Below are 21,214 nucleotides of genomic sequence, written 5' to 3' on the forward strand. Positions count from 1 at the left end.
TTTTATCTATAAGTGTATATTTCTGTTGGTTTATTTTATGGGCCTATATTTCTCTCTCAGTCTATTTGTTTGTCCACGGTAACATTTGTTCACAGACAGATCTTCCAAACCCCACAGTCTCCTGCAGCGATTGTGCAATAAATTGAGGTTTATATTTTTAAACGTGTCTCTTGGCTGTCTTTATATTCCTATGTCTATGTGCCTATTCTTGTATTCTGACCTCCAGTTTAATCCTGTTACCTGTGTTGATTTTCACAGAACTGTCTTTCTAATAATGTGTTGAAATTAAGCTGTATATTATTATCTTCATCAATAGGCTATATTAAATCTGCCAGCTAATATGAGGGCGATTTTAACGAAACCTGTCAAGAAAATGTCCTTGTCCTAATTTACTCCAAAATAATAATAATAATAATAATAATAATAATAATAATAATAATATTTTGCATATACAAAATAAAGCCTATTTTTAGGGCCATTAACATTTTTGAAATTGTGACGTTATTTTCATGGCAGTTACGCTCATTTTACACCCAATTCTCATTACCATTATGCCATTTAAATTGTATTTATAGCCTACATTTGACATAATTTTAGCTGATTTTATAAAAAAACAAATAAATAAATAAATAAATAAATAAATTTAAAAAAAAAAAAAACTCATTGTACAACAGTTCTACAGGTAAAATTGGGGAGTAAAATTTGCTTAAAGGAATATTCCGGATTCAATACAAGTTAAGCTCAATCGATAGCATTTGTGGCATAATGTTGATTATAATAAACATTAATTTCGACTTTTCTCTCCTTTGAAAATAAAACAAAAATAAATTCTGGGTTACAGTGAGGCATTTACAATGGAAGTGAATGGGAAATCCGAAAACGTTAAAATAATTAAACGTATAGCCACAAGATATAAACAATATGCATGTTAACATGATTTTAGTATGATACAATCGCTTACTAATATTTTCTATGTAAAGTTAAATCCAGTTTTACAACTTTGTTGCCATGACGACGTAATGTCAACAAACCCTATATTTACGATTTGAACAAGTTTACATCTTAAATAATACAACCGTTTTAACAGAATAATTAATATAAGTGATTTTATACAATTATAAACTTCAAATTTCTTCCTTTAAACCATCCAAAAATTGCCCCCTTCCATTGTAAGTGCCTTACTGTATCTCGAATTCTTTGTATTTTTTTTATTTATTATTATTATTTTTTTTTAAGGAAAGGAGAGACGAGTCGATATAATAATAATAATAATAATAATAATAATAATAATAATAATAATAATAATAATTATTATTATTATTATTATTATTATTACTATTATTTTTGTGCTAATCAACAATATGTCACAAATGCTGCTGATGGAGCTTAACTTGAACTGAACCCAGAATATTTCTTTAAATGTTCTGAAAACAATTTCACAATGTAAAAAATCGTATTGCTGCTCCCACATGTAGGCCTGCCTACTACATCACATAATAAATCTAAATGAAATCTCCTTCAAATTGTGTTTTTCAAATAGTTGGAATAGTTTGTTTAATTTATTTTTTGATTACAGTAATGGCTTATATCAGGTTATCAAAGTTTTATTGTAGTAATAATATCTGTAACGTATTTGGCAGACACTGTAGGCTATATGATTACCATGGATCACTTTTTGATAGGGTAGTCAGTATAATAGCATTTAACTACTTTGGCATTAATGTTACAACAGAAAATATGGGAAAACATGCAACAGGCTGTGAATCACAAACAAAGATAAACAATCAAACGTAAAACTTATTTGTGAAACCACCAACCTCGTGCACGTCACGTTTGAGTTGCAATGACCACGATGCAGTGTAAGCACGTGAAGTGAGTGAGGTGCAGCGAGCTTTCTTCATGCAACGTAAAGCGCTTTAAAAGGAAACATAAAGCGAAGACACCTCCCATTTTCATCTACATCTCAAACTCTCACTTCCTCCATGATTTAGAGTGAGCTCTGGCCACAACCGCTGGCATTCACCAACTCTATCTCTCTGTCCGCTGTCAGACTCCGACGCATTTTCCTCTCACTTCAGGAGCCCTCCCCAGCCACAGTTCTCAGGTACGGTGCCCCGTCCCGTTATATTGTGCAATTGTGTATAGGATGCTACTGAGCCAAGAGTCCAGTGACCGTTATTTGACATCATGCATTGATTTGCTCATATTTGGCTGCGTCTCAATACCTAGTGATAGATAGCTTTTTGGGTCTGACTTTTCTCGAAAAACGCACCTATGGTGCTCGAAGATGCCTCGCCTCAGCACGCACGTCGGAACGCATAGCTCAGGTGACTATTAGGCCGTTCACACAGAGCCCTATGATGGCTAAAAATGCTCTCTTGTTAGGTAGCTCACTAGATTTTGAGCCACAGCCTTGTCTTAGTCTGAGGATCGTTCTAAATAAGCTTCAAACTGACGCCCCCATCCTTATGTATTAACCTCAGTCATTTACTTTTACTTGGTGCAGTAATGTTAGTTATTTTAATATTGTTTCAACAAGAACTGTCATTGTTTATAAAGTCAAACTGTGCTTTTCTGATCTGTGGTAAGGTTAAACTTTTGAGGAAGTTGTGATGTGCAGTATGTTACAACATGTTTACAAGAGAACTAAAGAGTATTTCCAGATAAAGATGAAGCTGAAATAACTAGTTCTGCACTCTGTTCAACTCACACATAGGACTTCAAGTGTTGCATTGAAATTAGAGTTTAGAAAATAGAGTCTTAAACCTCATCTCAATATGCCTTAATGGAGGTGTATGAATAACATGATTAGCAGATAGGTTGATATGTCAGTGCCTGTGAAACCGGTAGAAATAACATCTCGGTTACATATGGAACCTTGGTTCCCTGAGATAAAGGGAACGAGACATTGCATCACTAAGCTGACGCTATTGGGGGAGTGCTCTTCTACACGACCTAGTTGAAACCTTTCTACAATAACGCCAGGATTGGCTATGATGTTAAGCCCCGCCCTTTCAGGCGTGAAGCTGTCCTGTAATTTTCCCAAAGCACAAAAGGTTCCCCTTCATCTCAGGGAACCTAGGTTACATAAAGTATGAAACCGAGATGTTCCCTTACTATTCAGTACACTTGACATTGCATCACTAAGCTGACGCTATGGGGAACAGATTCCCATCACGGCGCACAACACGACATAACCTTCCCAGAGAGGAAACATGACACCGCAGTCTCGCGGGACGGCGACCGACATGAGTATTCCGCAAGTGAATGACCCTTATGGTGAGCCAGGAGGGAAACACTCAGAATATATATATGAACTATGGTCATGTAGTATGAATTAACCCTTTTATGAACTCAGTCGGGAAGGAAGTTTTATTTATAATGATAGTGCTTGTGACTTTAGGAGATACAACGGCCTGAATGCAGGTGGTTAAAATGACAGGGAGCATGTACTTGAAAGATTGGCATAAATTAATGTTTGGCCAAGGAAATAGCAAGCGCTCTAGACAGAGAGGACTTGCGATGAGAGAGATGTTACATCTAGGTTGCAAAACCTAGCAAATGTGTTTTGAAAAGACCATCCTGCTGTAAAACATATGTCTTGTAAGGACACACCATTCGTCCATGCCCATGAACTCCACTAGTTGAGTGTGCTTTAACACCAACTGGGCAATTTGCACCCTGCGACTCGTAAGCCAGGGTGATTGCATCAATGATCCAGTAAGAAAGCCTTTGCTTGGAAATGGACATTCCTTTCGTACGTCCTTCATAGCACACAAAGAGCTGGTCAGACAGTCTGAACTGGCGAGTGTGCTCAACGTGTGTGTGTAGCGCTCGCACAGGGCATAACAAATGCAAGGACTGTTCCACATCCGAATTAAATGGAGGAGGGTAAAAGGCTTGAAGGTGAACCACCTGCGCTCTGAAGTGTGTGGTTAGAACCTTAGGCACATAGCCTTTTCTGGGTTTGACAGTGACTTTTGAAAGATCCAGACCAAACTCCAGACATGAATTGTCGACTGACAGTGCTTGCAAATCACTGACCTATTTTACTGAGGCCAGAGCCAGCAGTAATGCAGCCTTAATAGAAAGCACACCCAATTCAACAGAGTCCAGAGGCTCGAAGGGGGGCCCCGTGAGTGCTTTTAGGACAAAAGCTAGGTCCCAAGTCGGAACTGTAGCCGGGCGAGGGGGATTCAGCCACCTCGCTCCCCTAAGGAACTTTATGATTAAATCATATTTGCCTATAGAGGTGCCGGCTTCGGGTGCATGATACGCAGATATAGTCACCACATAAACTTTGAGCATTGACGGAGTGAGCCCTGAATCCAATCACTCTTGAAGAAATGTGAGAATGTCAGGTATGATGCAGTTCACTGGGTCTTTGCCATGTGAAAAGCACCAATTAGTGAACACATTCCATTTCAGTGCATAGAGGCGTCTTGTAGACGGCGCTCTAGCCTGTAAAATGGTGTTCATAACCGACTGAGTCAGTTCTGTTATGTTTAGCGCACCCCATTCAGGGGCCACACCACAGCTGGGGCTGGGGATGCCAGACTGTGCCCTGCACTTGAGAGAGGAGATCCCTATTCAGTGGTATTTCCCATGGAGGGCCGTTCAAAATGTCTGTCATTTCTGGAAACCAGGACTGGTAGGGCTACTTTGGCGAAACTAATAGAATAATTTCCTTGTCCTCTTGGACTTTGCATATGACAGAGTCAAGGAGGCACACTGCAGGAAACGCACATTTACGTTTCTCAGGCCATTTATGGGCCATTGCGTCCACTCCTAACAGAGCTTGGGACTTGGAGTACCAGAGGGAGCAGTGGGCGTTCTCCACGGAGGCAAATAGATCGATCTCCTCTTCACCGAATATTTCCTAAATCCTCAGGACAGTCTGAGGATGAAGTCTCCATTCGCCCGGCATCGCCCCTTGCTGTGACAATAGGTTCGCACCGTAATTCAGACGGCCTTGGACATATGTTGCTCGCAGGGAGAGGGGATGGCGCTCGCTCCACAGGAGGAGGTGACACGTCAGTCTCATCATTGGTAGGGAACGAATTCCGCCTTGGTGGTTTATGTACGCCCCAGCTGTCATGTTGTCTGAGCGAATTAGAACATGATAATTCACTATTTCGGACTTCAAGGCTTCAAGGCTAGGAAAACAGTCGACAGCTCCAGGCCGTTGATGTGCCACGCCCTCTGTGCACCTTTCCAGGTGCCGAAAGCCAGGCGTCCGTTGAACACCGCCCCCCAACCTGTGTTGGAAGCATCCGTGGTCACCACTTTCTGCCTGAAAATCTGCCCCAGCATGACACCTTGCTAGTAGAAGGCAGGAGCTGTCCAAGGTGCTAGAGCAGCTAGACAGTGGCGAGATATAGTGATGAGCATGCACCCTTGGCGCCAAGCATGCCGTGGAACACAGAGCTTGAGCCAGTACTGAAGAGGTCTCATGTGTAAGAGACCTAAGGGAATGAAGGCGTATGTTGCTGCCATAAGCCCCAATGCTTTTTTAAACAGCTTCAGTGGAAGTGTTCTCCCCAGTTTGAACTAAAACAGACACTGGAGAATGGCCTGAACACGCTCGCTTGTGAGATGCACGAGCTCGCTCACGGAGTAGAGACGCACTCCTAAAAAGGAGCTTTGTTGGCTGGGGGAGAGCGTGCTCTTCAGGTGGGAGGGCGCAGGAGGCTGAATCGTCCCTCAGAATGAGGGTGATTCGCAAGCGAAGCGTCTTGAGACTCATGCCCTCACAGTGAGGGCAGTCTGTCTCCATGAGAGCTGTCTCTGCATGGACGCGGCCCAGACAGTGAATGCAGCTCTCAAGCTGATATGACCGTGGGATGTATCCCCCGCATAAGGAACACTTACGGAACGACATCTTTAAAAAGACGTGAAAACGTAAGCGGCTCTTTTAGTTCTATATATATATATATATATATATATATATATATATATATATATATATATATATATACACAATATCAACAATAGCTTATAAGGATACAAAACTCCTGCCAAAGCGCTGCAGGGAATCACGATGCTGAAGTGGCCCATTCATCAGCGAAGCGTCAAGCGGCGAGGCACAGTAAATGTTCGCCAGAATACTGCAAGGGAGCGGAGAGACTTCTCGTTGCCATGGAGATCCCGCCCACTGACTCATGTATGTCGACAGCGAAGTAGTAGAAGGCTTCTAGACGAGAGATGAATCCCTGTCTCGAAGGAAGAAAATTCAGAGGAATGGTGTTTGCGTGCCCGCTTTTATACCGGACAGCTTCACGCCAAAAAAAGGCCGGGTTTAAACACCATAGCCAATCCTGGCGTTATTGTAGAAAGGTTTTAACTAGGTGGTGTTGAAGGACACTCCCCCCATAACATCAGCTTAGTGATGCAATGTCAAGTGTACTGAATCGTAGGGGAACTCAGTGGTTTCCATGTTTGTGTGGAAGGATGTGGTGTAACTGAAGTTCTGAACATCTCCTGTGCTCCCACAGTTGCTGTGGTGTGTTCCCTCTCATTTTGTGTAATGGCTGCACTCTTTTGCATCTTTCTTTTTTCAAATAATTTTACAAGGTGTTGTGAGCATGCACACTGCATATGAGAGTGACGTGTTATTTCAACTAAATGAGCATACTATAGGGATATGCATGGGACTATTAGTGATGAAAGGGAAAGAAGAGAGCCAATAGATGGAAAAAGAGAGGGGGGTATACAGATTTAGTTCTTTATATGCTTTATTACCAGAAACTGCAGACAACGTGGCATTAGACATAGAAAAGTAGCCGGAGCATTTCCTTCTGATTCATTTCGTACTAGCTTCCTCTTTCCTTCCTCTTTCTTGGGGCTTATTGCCTACATGCAGTTTTAAACATAGAACGATGAACAAGAACTAATGACCTGATACATTCTCTCTTTCTTTCTCCCACTTTTACTCTCTCTCTATCTTCTACTGTATACTATCTTTAGTAGCAAATACTTCTCAGGGCGTTTCATGTTACTGTTCATTGGTATTGATTCAAATTCAAGAGTACAACTTGAGTGCAAACATATTAGCCTCATCAAGGATGTAGAATCACCACCAAATGCTAGAATTTGATTTCATAAATAGCTAAATCTCATACACCAAATTCACTGGCATAATTATATTATCAAATAGCCTATATCAGGAAAAATAAATCCATGATATGCTTATGTTTTCCCTGTATTTGTCACAATATTAAAAATGTTTCCTCTCTTGTCACCCCACCTGCCCTATTCATCCTTTTGTCTCCCCTTATTCAGGTCACCATGTCTAGGAAGGTGGTCAGGAGCAGTAAGTTCCGTCATGTCTTTGGCCAGGCGGTGAAGGCAGACCAGTGCTATGATGACATCAGGATCTCCCAGATGACTTGGGACAGCAACTTCTGTTCCGTTAACCCCAAGTTTGTGGCCATGATTGTGGATGCCAGTGGTGGAGGAGCCTTCATTGTCCTGCCTCTGAACAAGGTGCATCCTGATAACATGTCACTCTCACAAGGCTCGAATTAATCAAGTCTTTATGAAATAAAACCTGAACAAGTGACAACTCAAGAAGAATTATCAGTTGTGAGTGAAATAAGGAGCTGAGAGGGAAAATCCTTGTGCAAAATGGCCCTTTTTCTTCTACAAAGTAATATATGAAGAACTTCTCTGGAAAAGCTAAATCATGCACAGGAGTTTGGTGGAATCTTGCACTGACAGCGGTTTGAGTGAGATGTCAGGGAGATAAGAAGCATTGCCTTATTCTGTGAATTGTAATAAGGCATTGTGTGAGCCCTTGGAGCTATAATGAACTCATTTGCATTAGGGTAGTAGACATTATAGTATATTTGTGAAGTTGACATGTCCTGTGATGTGACATCCTATACTCCATCTAAAACTATTTAAAACAGCATTGCTAATGCTTTTATAAATATTAGGCATGCATATTTGTACATTTCAAATATTAATTCATACTGAATTAATTCAAATGAACCAGTGCAAGCAAAAAGGTAATGAAAATGGTAAAAACAACTGAAAGAAGTGGTGACAGGTCACAGCATCTAAAATATACATGTCCCCATATACGCTCATATAAATTTATACCGTAAATTTTGATCTTGTTAAAAAGGTGATCCCTCAAGAAATGTATATACATATGTTTAAACAGATAATATTTACATTAGTGTTTAGTACTGCAGTAGAGTTATTTCTAAAGCTCTTCAAGCTTAGACTGTTTTGACTGATAGTCGAGCAGTAGTTTTAACCTGTTACCTCTTTCGAGTGCTCTTCTAAGTATTTGAAATTTGAATTCTAGATATGCAATGAAGTATTTTTCTAAATAAGGAAGTTCAAGGTTGGGTTTCATTGTTACGTGTCATCAGATCTAGCATCTCTTCTCTTTCTGCTCTCTTGCATCTTGTTCTTTGCCATATTTGGAGTGTGTTGCTGTCAACTCTGCACAGGATGTGGTGACAACTTGCAGTTTGACAGAGTGAAAAAAACTGAGAAAAAAGAAAGCTGCCACTCAGGCTTCAAATGTAACACATTTGATGTGCTTGCATGCTTCATGTGATCAGCTAATGGTCAAATTTGAATATGCATTTTGTGTTTCATAAAGCGTTATGATCAAAAAGTGCTAATTTTTAAAAATTAAGCATCAGAGGAAGATTGCATCACTAAAAAAAGATGCGTTGAATCAATTTCTGTTTCCCCCTTTTGTACTGAACAATATATTTCAAACACCATTTTGATCTGTTTACATATATATATATATATATATATATATATATATATATATATATATATATATATATATATATATACACAGTATATACTGTATATATACTTATTTTTTATTCCTTCCCTCTCCATCATCTCTGGTCCTCTGTTTCAATCAGTTGCTGCGTCTGCGGTCCTGGGTCTTATAGGAGAGAATGAATGGGAGTTCTGTCATCTTCGATCTACTGTGAAAATCATTGCTCAGTGGCAGCGGTCGTTTCCTAATGAACATGAGAATTTCAGTCAAGCCCTTTCATTTCATTTGGGTGACTTGAAAAAGTATGTTCTTTAGATGTCTATTTTTCCAAGCGAGCTTGAGAACTTACCTGGACATAAAAAAAGTAGAAATGCACCATACTGGCAAATAAAAATGATTAAATCATCTTAAGCACAGTCGTAACAATTTTTATTAATTGTAGTACACCTCCTGTAAGAGAGTGATCATTTATGGATGCACCTTGTTGACTGACTTATACAAACTTATTTGACAATACATTTTTGACCAAGTGAATGTTCTCAGTGTGCATGATGGAAACTTCAGCACCGTGCAGTCCTCTATAAACGGGTTAGTCTTTATTAGATGTAATTGAAGGCATTGCTGTAAAATTGGGATCAGCTGACAGAGCTCCACTCATCTGCCTGAGCTCTCTCCCTACATGCACTCTTTCTGCCCCACCAGACTGTTTATAAAAGTTTCAAAGATTTGATATTTTGTATGTAGTCATTTGAAATGAACTACCTGTGTATCTATTTAAATGTGTATGTAAATTTGTGTTTGCTGCTCTTTTATTCACATAAGTTGACCCATTTCTCCCTCTGTTTCCTCCCCCTGCTCTGTTTCTCAGACTGGTCGCATTGACATGTCCCTTCCCACTGTCTGTGGTCACACTGGTCCTGTCTTGGACATTGAATTTTGCCCACATAATGACAACATCATTGCCAGTGGTTCTGAAGACTGCAGTGTTATGGTGAGTGACATAGGCCTTTGGCTCATTGGTTTTGATCCAAATACATTTGTGCCCTAAAATTGATGTTTATGTTCTCAGCAGTTACTGTCAACCAAACTGAGAGTAGATGTTATTAAAAAGTGAAAATGTGGGGGCCTGGGTAGCTCAGCAAGTATTGACGCTGACAACCACCCCTGGAGTCGCGAGTTTGAATCCAGGGCGTGCTGAGTGACTCCAGCCAGGTCTCCTTAGCAACCAAATTGGACTGGTTGCTAGGGAGGGTAGAGTCACTTGGGGTAACCTCCTCATGGTTGCAATTAGGGGTTCTCACTCTCAATGGGGCGTGTGGTAAGTTGTGCATGGATTGTGGAGAGTAGCATGAGCCTGCACATGCTGTGAGTCTCCGCGGTGTCATGCACAACGAGCCATGTGATAAGATGCGTGGATTGACGGTCTCAGAAGCAGAGGCAACTGAGACTTGTCCTCCGCCATCCAGATTGAGGTGAGTAACCACGCCACCACGAGGACCTACTAAGTAGTGGGAATTGGGCATTCCAAATTGGGGAGAAAAGGGGATAAAAGAAAAAAGGTGAAATGCTTATATAATCCACATGCATAGGCCCAGTGACACCTATACTGTATCTACCTCTTTATCCATCCATAAATACCTGTCACCACAATTATTACATTGCAATGTAATATTATTTGCATAATTAGTTACTAAAATAATGTACACTAATGTTTAAGATGTATAAGCACATAATAAGGTCAGTATTGTTGTAATCTAATAGATTTGGGAGATTCCAGACGGGGGTCTGTTAACGCCATTGAAGGACCCAGTTGTGAAGCTGGATGGGCACTCGAAACGTGTAGGCATCCTCAGCTGGCACCCAACTGCCCATAATGTGCTAATGAGTGCAGGTAACCTAACATCTGGTATCCACCTTACAGTCATTCTCAAATGAAGCCAACTGCATTCACATACAGTAGTCCAAAATACATGGTTATGCAGTATGCACACATGTATTTACTCATACAATAAAAAGGTCACTTACACAGTTGAAATGGAATGATGGCGCCCTCTGTTGGTTCTTTACACACACTATTATGCCTCATATTTGTGATTTAAAGCTTTTTTATTTTGATGTTGTAATACTCTCTCCAATCCCATCTTAATATTCAGAGACAACAAGTTAATGAAGGTTGATTCACCCAAAAAGTGCAAGCGGTGTGGTTCTGTGGCTCTATCAAAACATTGTTCAATTTATCAAGCATCCTGACCAGACTGACATAGCAACATTGGCTCAATCAGTGGTGTGTGTTTGGAGTAGGACTGTCTGTTTGTTTGACCAATGACAGATGGGGGAGTGTTTGGGGAACCTGTTTGAAATAAGTCTTTTTTTTCTTCGCAATTTCGTTTGGTGAGGCTAGAGGTGCAGAAATTACACACTTCATTTTTTAAAATTGACACTTTATTCTGCTGTTATTTTGCACTCATTCTTTGCACCTTGCCATATTCCCTTCCTCTCTCTCTCTCTCTCTCTCTCTGTCTTCCACCTTTTTTCTCTCCACACACCCCATTTACTTAATTTACCTTATTTCCCCTCTCTTTCTTTCTCTCTCTTTTGTTTTCTCTCTGCAGGCTGTGATAATGTGGTCATCCTGTGGAACGTGGCTTGCGGAGAGTCAGTGGTGCGCATTGACTCAGTGCACACTGATATGATTTACAGTGCCTGCTGGAACAGAAATGGCTCTCAGATCCTCACTGCCTGCAAGGACAAGAAACTACGTGTTTTTGACCCCCGCAAGGGCTCCGTCATCTATGTGCGTGCAATTTTTCTCAAAGCTAATTTGTGTCTCTTCTCCACCTTCTTTCAGCTTACAGTGGCCATAAAAGTATTTGGCCAATTAAAGGAATAGTTCACCCAAAAATTATAATTATCTCACCATATACTCACCTTAATTCCACCTCAAACTTGTATGACTTTTTTAATTCTGCAGAACACAAACAAAGATAATTTGATGGAGATATGAGGTGTTTTTGTTCATACAATGCAAGTCAACTGGGTCCAATTCAGATATAAATGCAGCATAAAAGTGTATGCTTCAAAACTTTAATTAAAGGAATAGTTCACCCAAAAATGAAAATTTGCTGATAATTTACTCACCCTCAGGCCATCCAAGATGTATCTGAGTTTCTTTCTTCATCAAAACAGAATTTAAGACTTTTAGGATTTCATTTCAGGCCTCCTCTAAACAATGCAAGTGAATGGACTCCATTTTTTGACGGTCCAAAATGCATATTTAGGGTGCATCAAAATAATCCACACGACTCCAGTCGACAAATAAAGTTCTTCTGAACCCAAATGATTGATTATTTTGAGAAACAAAACAATACTTATATACTTTTTAACTACAAATGTTCACTTCCGTACATCTCTGTGACGTGCGCTCATGAGAGGGATGACGTAAGCTCGTTGGTAAGGTCACGCGTCACGTGGAGGAGGAGTCAGGAAGTGCATCATTGTTTACATTTTTTTATTTTTATTATTATTATTTGGAAATGATTTTTTATTTATTTTATATTGTTTTGAAATTGTTTTGGACTGTTTTGGTTTGTGAACTCACAAGTTTCTCTTGTAAACAATGACGCGCTTCCTGACTCCTCCACATGACATGAGACCTTACCAACGAGCTTACGTCATTCCTCTCATGAGCGCACGTCACAGAGATGTACGGAAGTGAACATTTGTAGTTAAAAAGTATATATGTATTGTTTTGTTTCTCAAAATAATCAATCGTTTGCATTCAGAAGAACTTTATTTGTCGACTGGAGTCGTGTGGATTATTTTGATGCACCCTAAATATGCATTTTGGACCGTCAAAAAATGGAGTACATTCACTTGCATTGTTTACAGGAGGAGGCCTGAAATGAAATCCTAAAAGTCTTAAATTCTGTTTTGATGAAGAAAGAAACTCAGATACATCTTGGATGGCCTGAGGGTGTGTACATTATCAGCAAATTTTCATTTTTGGGTGAACTATTCCTTTAAGCTTCAAATCATGATTGCTCCAAGGAGAATGCAGATGTCAAGATTTATAGTATACTGAAAAAGGAGTTACATTTTGGTCTGTTTTTCACCCTAAACCATTCCTATCACTATAGAAAACATAGATTAAACCCCTTGAGTTGTGTGGATTACCTTTATGCTGCATTTCTTTCTTTTTGGATCTTGAAATTGTAAGACCACATTGACTTGCATAGCGTAGACAAAAACACACCATATCTCATCAAAATATCTTCGTTTGTGTTCTGCAGAAGAGAGAAAGTCATATGTGTTTGAGACGGCATAAGGCTGAGTAAATGTTGAGAGAATTATCATTTTTGTGTGAACTTTTCCATTAAGCCACAATTTTAGAAATGTCTTTGCATTATATAACAAAATACCAAACCAAGTGGCATACATTTCAAAGAAATATAACAGAAGCAAACTTTTAAATGATAAAACAATAAATACTGTATATGCTGTCCAAAACTGAGGCAAAAGTATTTGGACACTTTCTGGTTTTAAAAATTTTTTGGACCATGTCTATAGTTATATTTTTTATAGTTAACTTTAAGACACCTGTGTGAACACCTGAGGAATACTGACTTCATACATCCACTAAAAACCACCTCTTGGTACCAGCTGGTTAAACATAATTGCAAAAAATGCAATTCAAAAATTTGATATTTTATATGTAGTCATTTGAAATGAAATACCTGTGTATCTGTTTAAATGCGTGTGTAAATGCAAAAAAGTGAAGTTAGCCCTGAGAAAAGGTCTACAATAATTTGTTTGCAAATGCCACTTGTTTTGATATTTTGTAATGTCACCTAACGATTATTTTGATATTCGATTAATCTTCAATTAATCTTGAAAAAAAAAAAAACATTTCCTGTATTTTATTAAAATATGATTTTTCTAAAAAAACAAAAACAAAACTGAAATGATAAAGGGCATACGGATTTGGTTCAATTTACAGTACTGAATACATGATTCTATACTCTCACAAAACATTGAACAAAGCCTGAATCATGAAAGTTAAGTTTGAATTTATTATTATTATTACTCTCAGGACATATGCAAAACAGTTCCTTTCCTTTACTTGTAAAATGTAACAAAAAGTACTGTTCATTAAAGAATAAAATGATTCAGCAGGGATGGGGTGTTGCAAAAATATCAGCCCAGCAGAGGGCAATGTTGACACCAGAACAGAAATAATAGTAATTCTGTCCAGCTGAAAAATACATAATTATTTTAAATACATATGCTTGTACACAGTCTCTAATTACATACATTTAAGTATTTTATCTGCCTTATTGAATGCACCTGAGCCCAACTCATTAGAGATCCCTCTTATTTGGCAAGCATTGATTATAAAAATGTGTTTGTATGTATACATCTGCCTGGTTTTCATTTCTGTAACAACATACAGTACACACTTATGTTACTTATTAGGTATTTTTCACCATCTTTAATTTAATGTTTTGCGCTGTACAAAGCAGAAACATAGTGCAACAAATTTGGCAAAACAATTGAGTGACTATGATGAAACAACAGGCTGGAACAGACGTAAAGAAACAGGTATGAAGAAACAGCAGCTAGCATTATGCAGGGCCATACCGCACCTGCAATGCCAAATTTATTATGAATACACTTAAAAATATAAAACTGGAATTACACCACCCCACTAAAGCCCAAATAACCTTCAGAGAGAAGGCTCTTACCATACACTAAGCTCACCACATCAACACACTTCAGCCTAATATGTTAATATTGGTAGCCTACTGTTGGGAATATCATGTGGTAAAAACAAACAGTTTTGCAAAATACGCAGAAATACACGCCTGATTTTGAATTCATTACAAGTATGCATTATTAAAAAAAAATTATAGTTATAAAATGTAAGTCATATGCAGGAGAGAAACAACTCAAGCGCTTCAAACAGAACAATCATTCTGTCAATGCACCTGAAGCAGCAACCACTCCACATTCAAATGTATGCTTATTATGATCTTCTTTGAGGTGTTTATAAAGTGCTCTCGTGTGCTGGACAACTTGGGTCATGTTTTTTCTACTTTAATTTGTCTCTGTTGTTTTTCAAATGAGTTTCATCATGCAACACATTTTTCACTGGGCTGTAAAGTGACGTCATTGACGGAGCTCCGTTCTTCGTGCTCACCGCATATATCCAACTAATCGATAATGAAATTAGTTGTCGATGATTTCTATTATCAATAATGATTGATTTTATCGATTAGTTGTTGCAGCCCTATTGTAATCTAAATCAATTATATTTTTGGGGCCACTATGTGTGTTGTTGTGATTTTTCACTACTCAAATGACCTGATGAAGATATGTGTCTACTTGTGTCTCAGGAGAAGGACAAGACTCATGAAGGCTCCAGGCCAGTCAGAGCTGTGTTTGTGTCGGATGGGAAGATCCTGACCACTGGCTTTAGTCGCATGAGTGAGCGGCAGGTGGCACTGTGGGATCCTGTGAGTGCATAATAAAGTGCTTTTGAGGCACTCGTAAAGAAAGTGCATTTCTGTAACAAGCACGTGACTAAAAAAAGTGTGTTGTTTGTGGTTGCAGAACAACTTTGAGGAGCCTATGACTCTACAGGAGTTGGACACCAGCAGTGGAGTGCTGTTGCCTTTCTTTGACCCAGACACTGGCATTGTCTACCTTTGTGGCAAGGTGAAGGACTAACACAGACACTTCCACTAACACTACTTCCCACAGTCAGAACCAGTGTCGGCCCGTGCATTTGAAATCTAAAGCCCTATGGACATATATTAAAGTGCTTTAAAGGCATAGTTCACCCAAAAATGAAAATTCTCTCATCATTTACTCAACTGCATGCCATCCCAGATGTGTATGACTTTCTTTCTTCTGCAGAACACAAATTAAGGTTTTCACTTTCCATTCTTCTTTCATTTTTGGTGATTTGCATTCTTTGTGCATATCGCCATCTTCTGGGCAGGGAGAAGAATTTATTGTAAAAAAGACTTAAATATTGATCTGTTTCTCATATCTCTTCTGAAGACATGGATTAAAACACTGGAGTCATATGGATTACTTTTATGCTGCCATTATGTCCTTTGTGGAGCTTCGAAATTCTGTCCACCATTCATTTGTATTGTATGGATCAACAGAACTGAAATATTCTTCTAAAAATCTATGTTTGAGTTCAGCAGAAGAAAGCAAGTCATACACATCTGGTATGTCATGAGGGTGAGTAAATGATGAAAGAATTTTCATTTTTGGGTGAACAATCCCTTTAAGTCACAACCAAATTAACACTTCAAAAATGTTCACAAAATTAGACAGACATGAAAGCCACCAACAAAAACATGACATTGCATTGAATGTTAGAGCAAGCCTATCTTAAACCACTGGTCAGAACATATTTTGTACATGTTAAATACAATCACTTGCTATTTACCTCAGCTGTTGAAAATGTCATTATTATAAATGTGGTTTGACAGGGTGACAGCAGCATCCGATACTTTGAGGTGACAGACGAGGCCCCATACGTTCACTATCTCTCTATGTATAGCAGTAAAGAGAGTCAGAAGGGCATGGGTTACATGCCTAAGAGAGGCTTGGAAGTCAACAAGTGTGAGATTGCAAGGTATACAAATGCAGCCCTTCAGACAGCTCTACAGTGTAATTGATTTCACCCAAAAACATACAATAAGATTTGTGATTAATTCAGCATACAGTAGGATTTGAAAATCCTGAGTTGTTTTATTTTTTAGTAATATTGTTATAATACCTCTCCTCAGGTTCTATAAACTCCATGAGAGGAAGTGTGAACCCATTGTGATGACTGTGCCTCGTAAGGTAAGATAAATGTAATGCTTTTTTTTCCATTGATAGCTATCACAGAGTAAAAAATCAGCTCACATACAAATCCACTGGAGTCACACTGTTGGTTTAATCCAGCATTATAATTTTCTTGCTTAGTCTGACTTGTTTCAAGAGGACCTCTACCCTGACACGATTGGTCCAGAGCCATCAGTGGAAGCAGATGATTGGTTTGCTGGTAAAGATGGGGAACCAATTCTGATCTCCTTGAAAGATGGGTTTGTGGCTACCACCAAAAATAAAGAGTTCAAAGTCATCAAAAGCTTGATGTCCACCACATCGTCCTCCTCAAGCAACCGACAGTCTGACAGTGTGGTAAGAGAATAGAGGAATCCTTTGCATTTGCATTTTACATGGTGAGCTGTGCATGAAACTGAGCTTCTTTCTAAACTACACTCTACCTCTTTGTCTTTTACAGGATGTGCAGGCCTTGCAGAATGATGTTAAGGAACTGAGAGAGATGGTCGAGCAATTGACCAAGCGAGTAAGCGAACTGGAGAGCAATTAGAGTAATGAAACCTAATGAGAGAAGACATGTACAAATGGACATGTAGAAGACGTATGAATAATTAAATAATTAAAAAGGTGTATAGTAGAATGAAGATATGTAGAATTCTGTTAAAGTTTTTGGGGATACCAGGCCTTTGCAGACCAAATTTTGCTCTTCAGGTATTTCACTTTAAAAAAATATATTTTTTTAAATATATATATTTTTTTAATGTGATCAGATTTGGTTGAAACCCATTTTAATATATGTTTTATAGAATTTGGAATAAATGTCAGTGTTATTTTAACATGGATTTATTTCTGTGTTGTCACGCTCATACACACAAATGTCACGAGTTCGCTAGACATATAGTCCTGATGCATATTAAGGTAAACATATTTGGTGTGCTATCCAAGCAGAGGGGCTCCAGATACCCACGGACTATTGGACTAAAGTGAGAAAATTTTTAATTATTGGTATAGGTGTTATGAAATATATATGTGGAGATGGGGATGTGGAGGCCATTTATATATCCTTAGGATATGATTGGCAGGTCTAGATGAACAAGTTCCTCCCAAACTTATGTTTGGAACTTCTTTAAATAAACCAGTCAGATTTATTGAAAACAAATTGAAGGTTCATGTAAGGACATATAAATGATTATTTATATGCAAATAGTTCAAAATGCTTGGTTATAATATTTAGCATTTTTATATTAACAGTATTTGCAGTGGATTGCCACATCCTAAAAAAAGAATGAAAAGAACTGATTCTTTATTACTCAAAAATAATACATGAATTTATTCAGTAACAGTTTTGAAATGGTAAGAAGTACTGATACATATGCTATGACCCAAAAGAGTTTTTTAGTTTCAAGCTTGTCCAACCCTGAATTTTGATTAATAAGTGCATAATGTTTATTAGCTGCTCCAAACACACCCTCTCAGCAACAGTCTATCGCAAAATAATCATGATACAGAAATCACAGCTGCAAATTATAAAAGATCAAAAAAGATTTAAAAGATATCAAAACTCATTTAAAAAAGGCAGCATAATATGACAGTTTAATAACTCCAAACAGGTAATATTTACAGCTTTCTAGATCTTAACCTATTCCATTTTATTTGATGAAGTTTTCCTCATTTTCTACAGTCATTGTGATTACTCAACTACTAAAGCGTTTACTAACATAGACAGATTTAAACCGCGGCTACCATTACTTTGGCAACTCCTTAGCTTAACCCACTTTTATCTACACATAGTTCTTGCTTGGAGCAGAGGCACTATTGCTGTAGTATTTTGCAGTGCTGCTAGATCCTCTGGAGCGTGGTCGGCTGAAGCAACACAGCAGACCTCCGGCTAGCAGCAGCAGGACTCCTCCTCCCCAGCCCACAAAGATACAGGCACCCAGCTCTCTCTTCTGGGATTGAGGAATCAGTTGATTGTTGAAGTCACGCACCACGTTGTTAGCAGTCCAGCTGACGGGGATGATCAGCAACAGGCCTGCAAGTAGCATCCCAATAGCGGACACCAGACTGATTTTGGGTTTGATATCCTCATTGTCAATGCATGTGGTGAAGTCAGCGCCGGCGCACAGAATGAGCAAGGACAGGACGGTGAGCAGACAGCAGATAATGGTCATGGCGCGGGCTGCCTGAAGCTCCGAGCCCAGTATAAGCAGTGATTCATAGGCCTTACACTGCTGCTGTCCGGTACTCTGAACCACACACTCCATCCACAGGCCCTCTTCCTGAAGCTGTGAGGAAAGACAAAAAGAGAGAGGTTACTGATGTCAAATATAGTCTAGGGGAAGTTAGTATTAGCTGCAAACAAGAGAATAGGAATAATTAGTAGTTTATAGTTAATAGTAAATATTGAATACCTGTGCAGTGATAATGTTTTGTCCAGTGAACGAAGAAATTTTCCATCTTGGAACAGCTATGGTCACGATGGCGGCAATGAGGCCTAAAACTCCCAGTGCCACACACACAATCTGTACACCAGCAGAGCCCATTCTGAAAGAGTGAGGAAGGTAGATTAAGTTTTATCAGATATTGATACATTAACACAAAAATGTAACTGATCAAGTCTCAACAGGTCCTTACAATCTCATCCTGTCCTCCATCTGCTCTAAGTTCCAGCACTGAACTGCCACTCCATGAGAAGGGCCTCATGTCCCTCTAATTCTATTCTATTCACCATTCAAGTACAATTTTAGCCAATTTCTGATGAAGGTGAAAATAGTTATGTTCCACTTCACTTTGTGCACGTTGTCCAACAAACTTCTCCTTTCTGTCTTCAGGGTTTGTGCTTGACTAATTCATAAAACTAGTGTTAAACTGTGTGGACTGCCCACTCTAGTGCACTGTATTGTCTTCCTACTCAGCACTAACACAAAGCTCCATGGATCAGTGAGAAGCCAGATGGGGTGTCCAGGTGGCATCGTGTGGGTACAAGAAAAATGACTAACGGAATAACTGTGGCTGTTGTTAGTCAATGGTGAATCCTTTAACAGCTCTCTGAATGATGTACATGCAATTTGGCTTCTTAAGAATCCTATCCCACTATGTAAATAGAGACTGTAAAAAAGACCCAGGAAGCTTGGGAACCAGATAGTAAGCCAGACAGATTGAAGACTATAAAAATCTCTCTCTCTCTGTCTCTTTAGGTTTTCTGCTAATTTTAAGTAATTAAAGAGGCACATTAAACCTGCTTTTTTATTTCATTAATTTATTTTGAGAAAAATCTTTTTCTTGTGCTTTCTTGTGTTCCCCCTTAAATGCACTTTAAGTAGGCTTGGATAAACTTTTGCATAAAACCCAGATGTTTAAATCAGAATATTATATAGTAAATTCTAGACATAAGATAGATGTCTATCTATCTTATGTATATATATATATATATATATATATATATATATAATTCATTTTTCCTTATGCAAACTCAATTTTCTTTGGTTTTATCAACAGATTTTCGCTAAGAATTAAAAGTTTGAATCTTACCTTTATTTGTAGCCCTTTGACAAGAGATCTCTTGAAGTTTCCTGTAGTTTCTCCCAAAGTTTCCCGTTTTCTTTATGCTAGTCCCCCACCTTAACAACTGCGATGTCTTATGAAGGTGGAATAACGTGAAGATGCTTTTGTAGAGGAATGCAATGGGTGGGGTAGAAACTTCTTTGGTGAAAGAAGAAAAGGCCTGACTGGACTTGTTCTTTTTCTCTTTACTGCTTTCTTTATCCCCTTCTATCCCACCTTTTTCAGCTTTTCATGTTAATGAAGTCCATCTTCTATTGTTTTTTCTTTTGTTTTCAAAATGGAAAATTCATTTTACACAACATGCCATCATCTCTTTCTTTTGAAATTATAGTCCACATAGTTAACATAAATATGAGTTCATAGGGCAATCCAACACAACATCATGATACTGTGAATCATAAAACCTCAGAAACGTCTGTCCTAATCATCATGACATCTACATATATATATATATATATATATATATATATATATATATATATATAAACTCATACCCTCTCTGCCCATGTCACTGTCAAAAATATGCATGACGAATGGAAACAGTCATGAGATGGGTGGGCTTTAAATTGTGCAACATGGGATTTGGAGACCTGGGATGTAGCCTACACAATGCGGTGTTAAGCAAGGATGGATTCATTTAAAAACTATGTAAATAGAGACTGTAAAAAAGACACAGGAAGCTTGGGAACCAGATAGTAAGCCAGACAGATTGAAGACTATAAAAATCTCTCTCTCTCTGTCTCTTTAGGTTTTCTGCTAATTTAAAGTAATTGAAGAGGCACATTAAACTTGCTTTTTTATTTCATTCATTTATTTTGAGAAAAATATTTTTCTTGTGCTTTCTTGTGTTCCCCCTTAAATGCACTTTAAGTAGGCTTGGATAAACGTTTCTGCAAAATGCATAAATCCAAATGTTTAAATCAGAATATTATATAGTAAATTCTAGACATAAGATAACCTCTACATATTTAACAGACATATTCAATATCTTTCTGTCTAAATGAATGTTTAAAATAAATTCTGACCCATTCAGAATGATTAAATATTTTA

At 38.4% G+C, this 21,214-nt stretch overlaps 2 protein-coding genes across 2 annotated transcripts; one reads left to right on the forward strand and one right to left on the reverse strand.

Moving 5' to 3' along the window:
* The first annotated feature begins 1,936 nt into the window (after positions 1 to 1,936).
* Positions 1,937 to 17,436, forward strand: LOC127450743 (coronin-1C-A-like). The gene is made up of 11 exons (XM_051715069.1): positions 1,937 to 2,104; positions 7,282 to 7,485; positions 9,624 to 9,746; positions 10,517 to 10,646; positions 11,368 to 11,549; positions 15,148 to 15,267; positions 15,365 to 15,469; positions 16,261 to 16,406; positions 16,561 to 16,618; positions 16,742 to 16,957; positions 17,061 to 17,436. The coding sequence occupies exons 2-11, from the start codon at positions 7,288 to 7,290 to the stop codon at positions 17,148 to 17,150; spliced, it is 1,368 nt and encodes a 455-aa protein (XP_051571029.1). The 5' UTR covers positions 1,937 to 2,104; positions 7,282 to 7,287; the 3' UTR covers positions 17,151 to 17,436.
* On the reverse strand, positions 17,126 to 20,288 carry LOC127450755 (claudin-4-like). Its single transcript, XM_051715086.1, has 3 exons — positions 20,132 to 20,288; positions 19,012 to 19,144; positions 17,126 to 18,885 (listed from the first exon to the last, which is right to left on the reverse strand). Exons 2-3 carry the CDS (start codon positions 19,141 to 19,143, stop codon positions 18,382 to 18,384), a joined length of 636 nt encoding a protein of 211 aa, XP_051571046.1. The 5' UTR covers position 19,144; positions 20,132 to 20,288; the 3' UTR covers positions 17,126 to 18,381.
* Positions 20,289 to 21,214: the final 926 nt, after the last annotated feature.

Source organism: Myxocyprinus asiaticus, chromosome 13 (assembly GCF_019703515.2).
Source record: "Myxocyprinus asiaticus isolate MX2 ecotype Aquarium Trade chromosome 13, UBuf_Myxa_2, whole genome shotgun sequence".
NCBI lineage: Eukaryota > Metazoa > Chordata > Actinopteri > Cypriniformes > Catostomidae > Myxocyprinus > Myxocyprinus asiaticus.

Excerpts from the sequence above, each read along its gene's own strand:
- LOC127450743 (XM_051715069.1), top strand. The coding sequence starts at position 7,288 with ATGTCTAGGAAGGTGGTCAGGAGCAGTAAGTTCCGTCATGTCTTTGGC. Across the intron at positions 9,747-10,516 it reads CTGAAGACTGCAGTGTTATG|ATTTGGGAGATTCCAGACGG; the intron begins GTGAGTGACATA and ends GTAATCTAATAG. Across the intron at positions 16,958-17,060 it reads ACCGACAGTCTGACAGTGTG|GATGTGCAGGCCTTGCAGAA; the intron begins GTAAGAGAATAG and ends TGTCTTTTACAG.
- LOC127450755 (XM_051715086.1), bottom strand. The coding sequence starts at position 19,143 with ATGGGCTCTGCTGGTGTACAGATTGTGTGTGTGGCACTGGGAGTTTTA. Across the intron at positions 18,886-19,011 it reads AAAACATTATCACTGCACAG|CTTCAGGAAGAGGGCCTGTG; the intron begins GTATTCAATATT and ends CTTTCCTCACAG.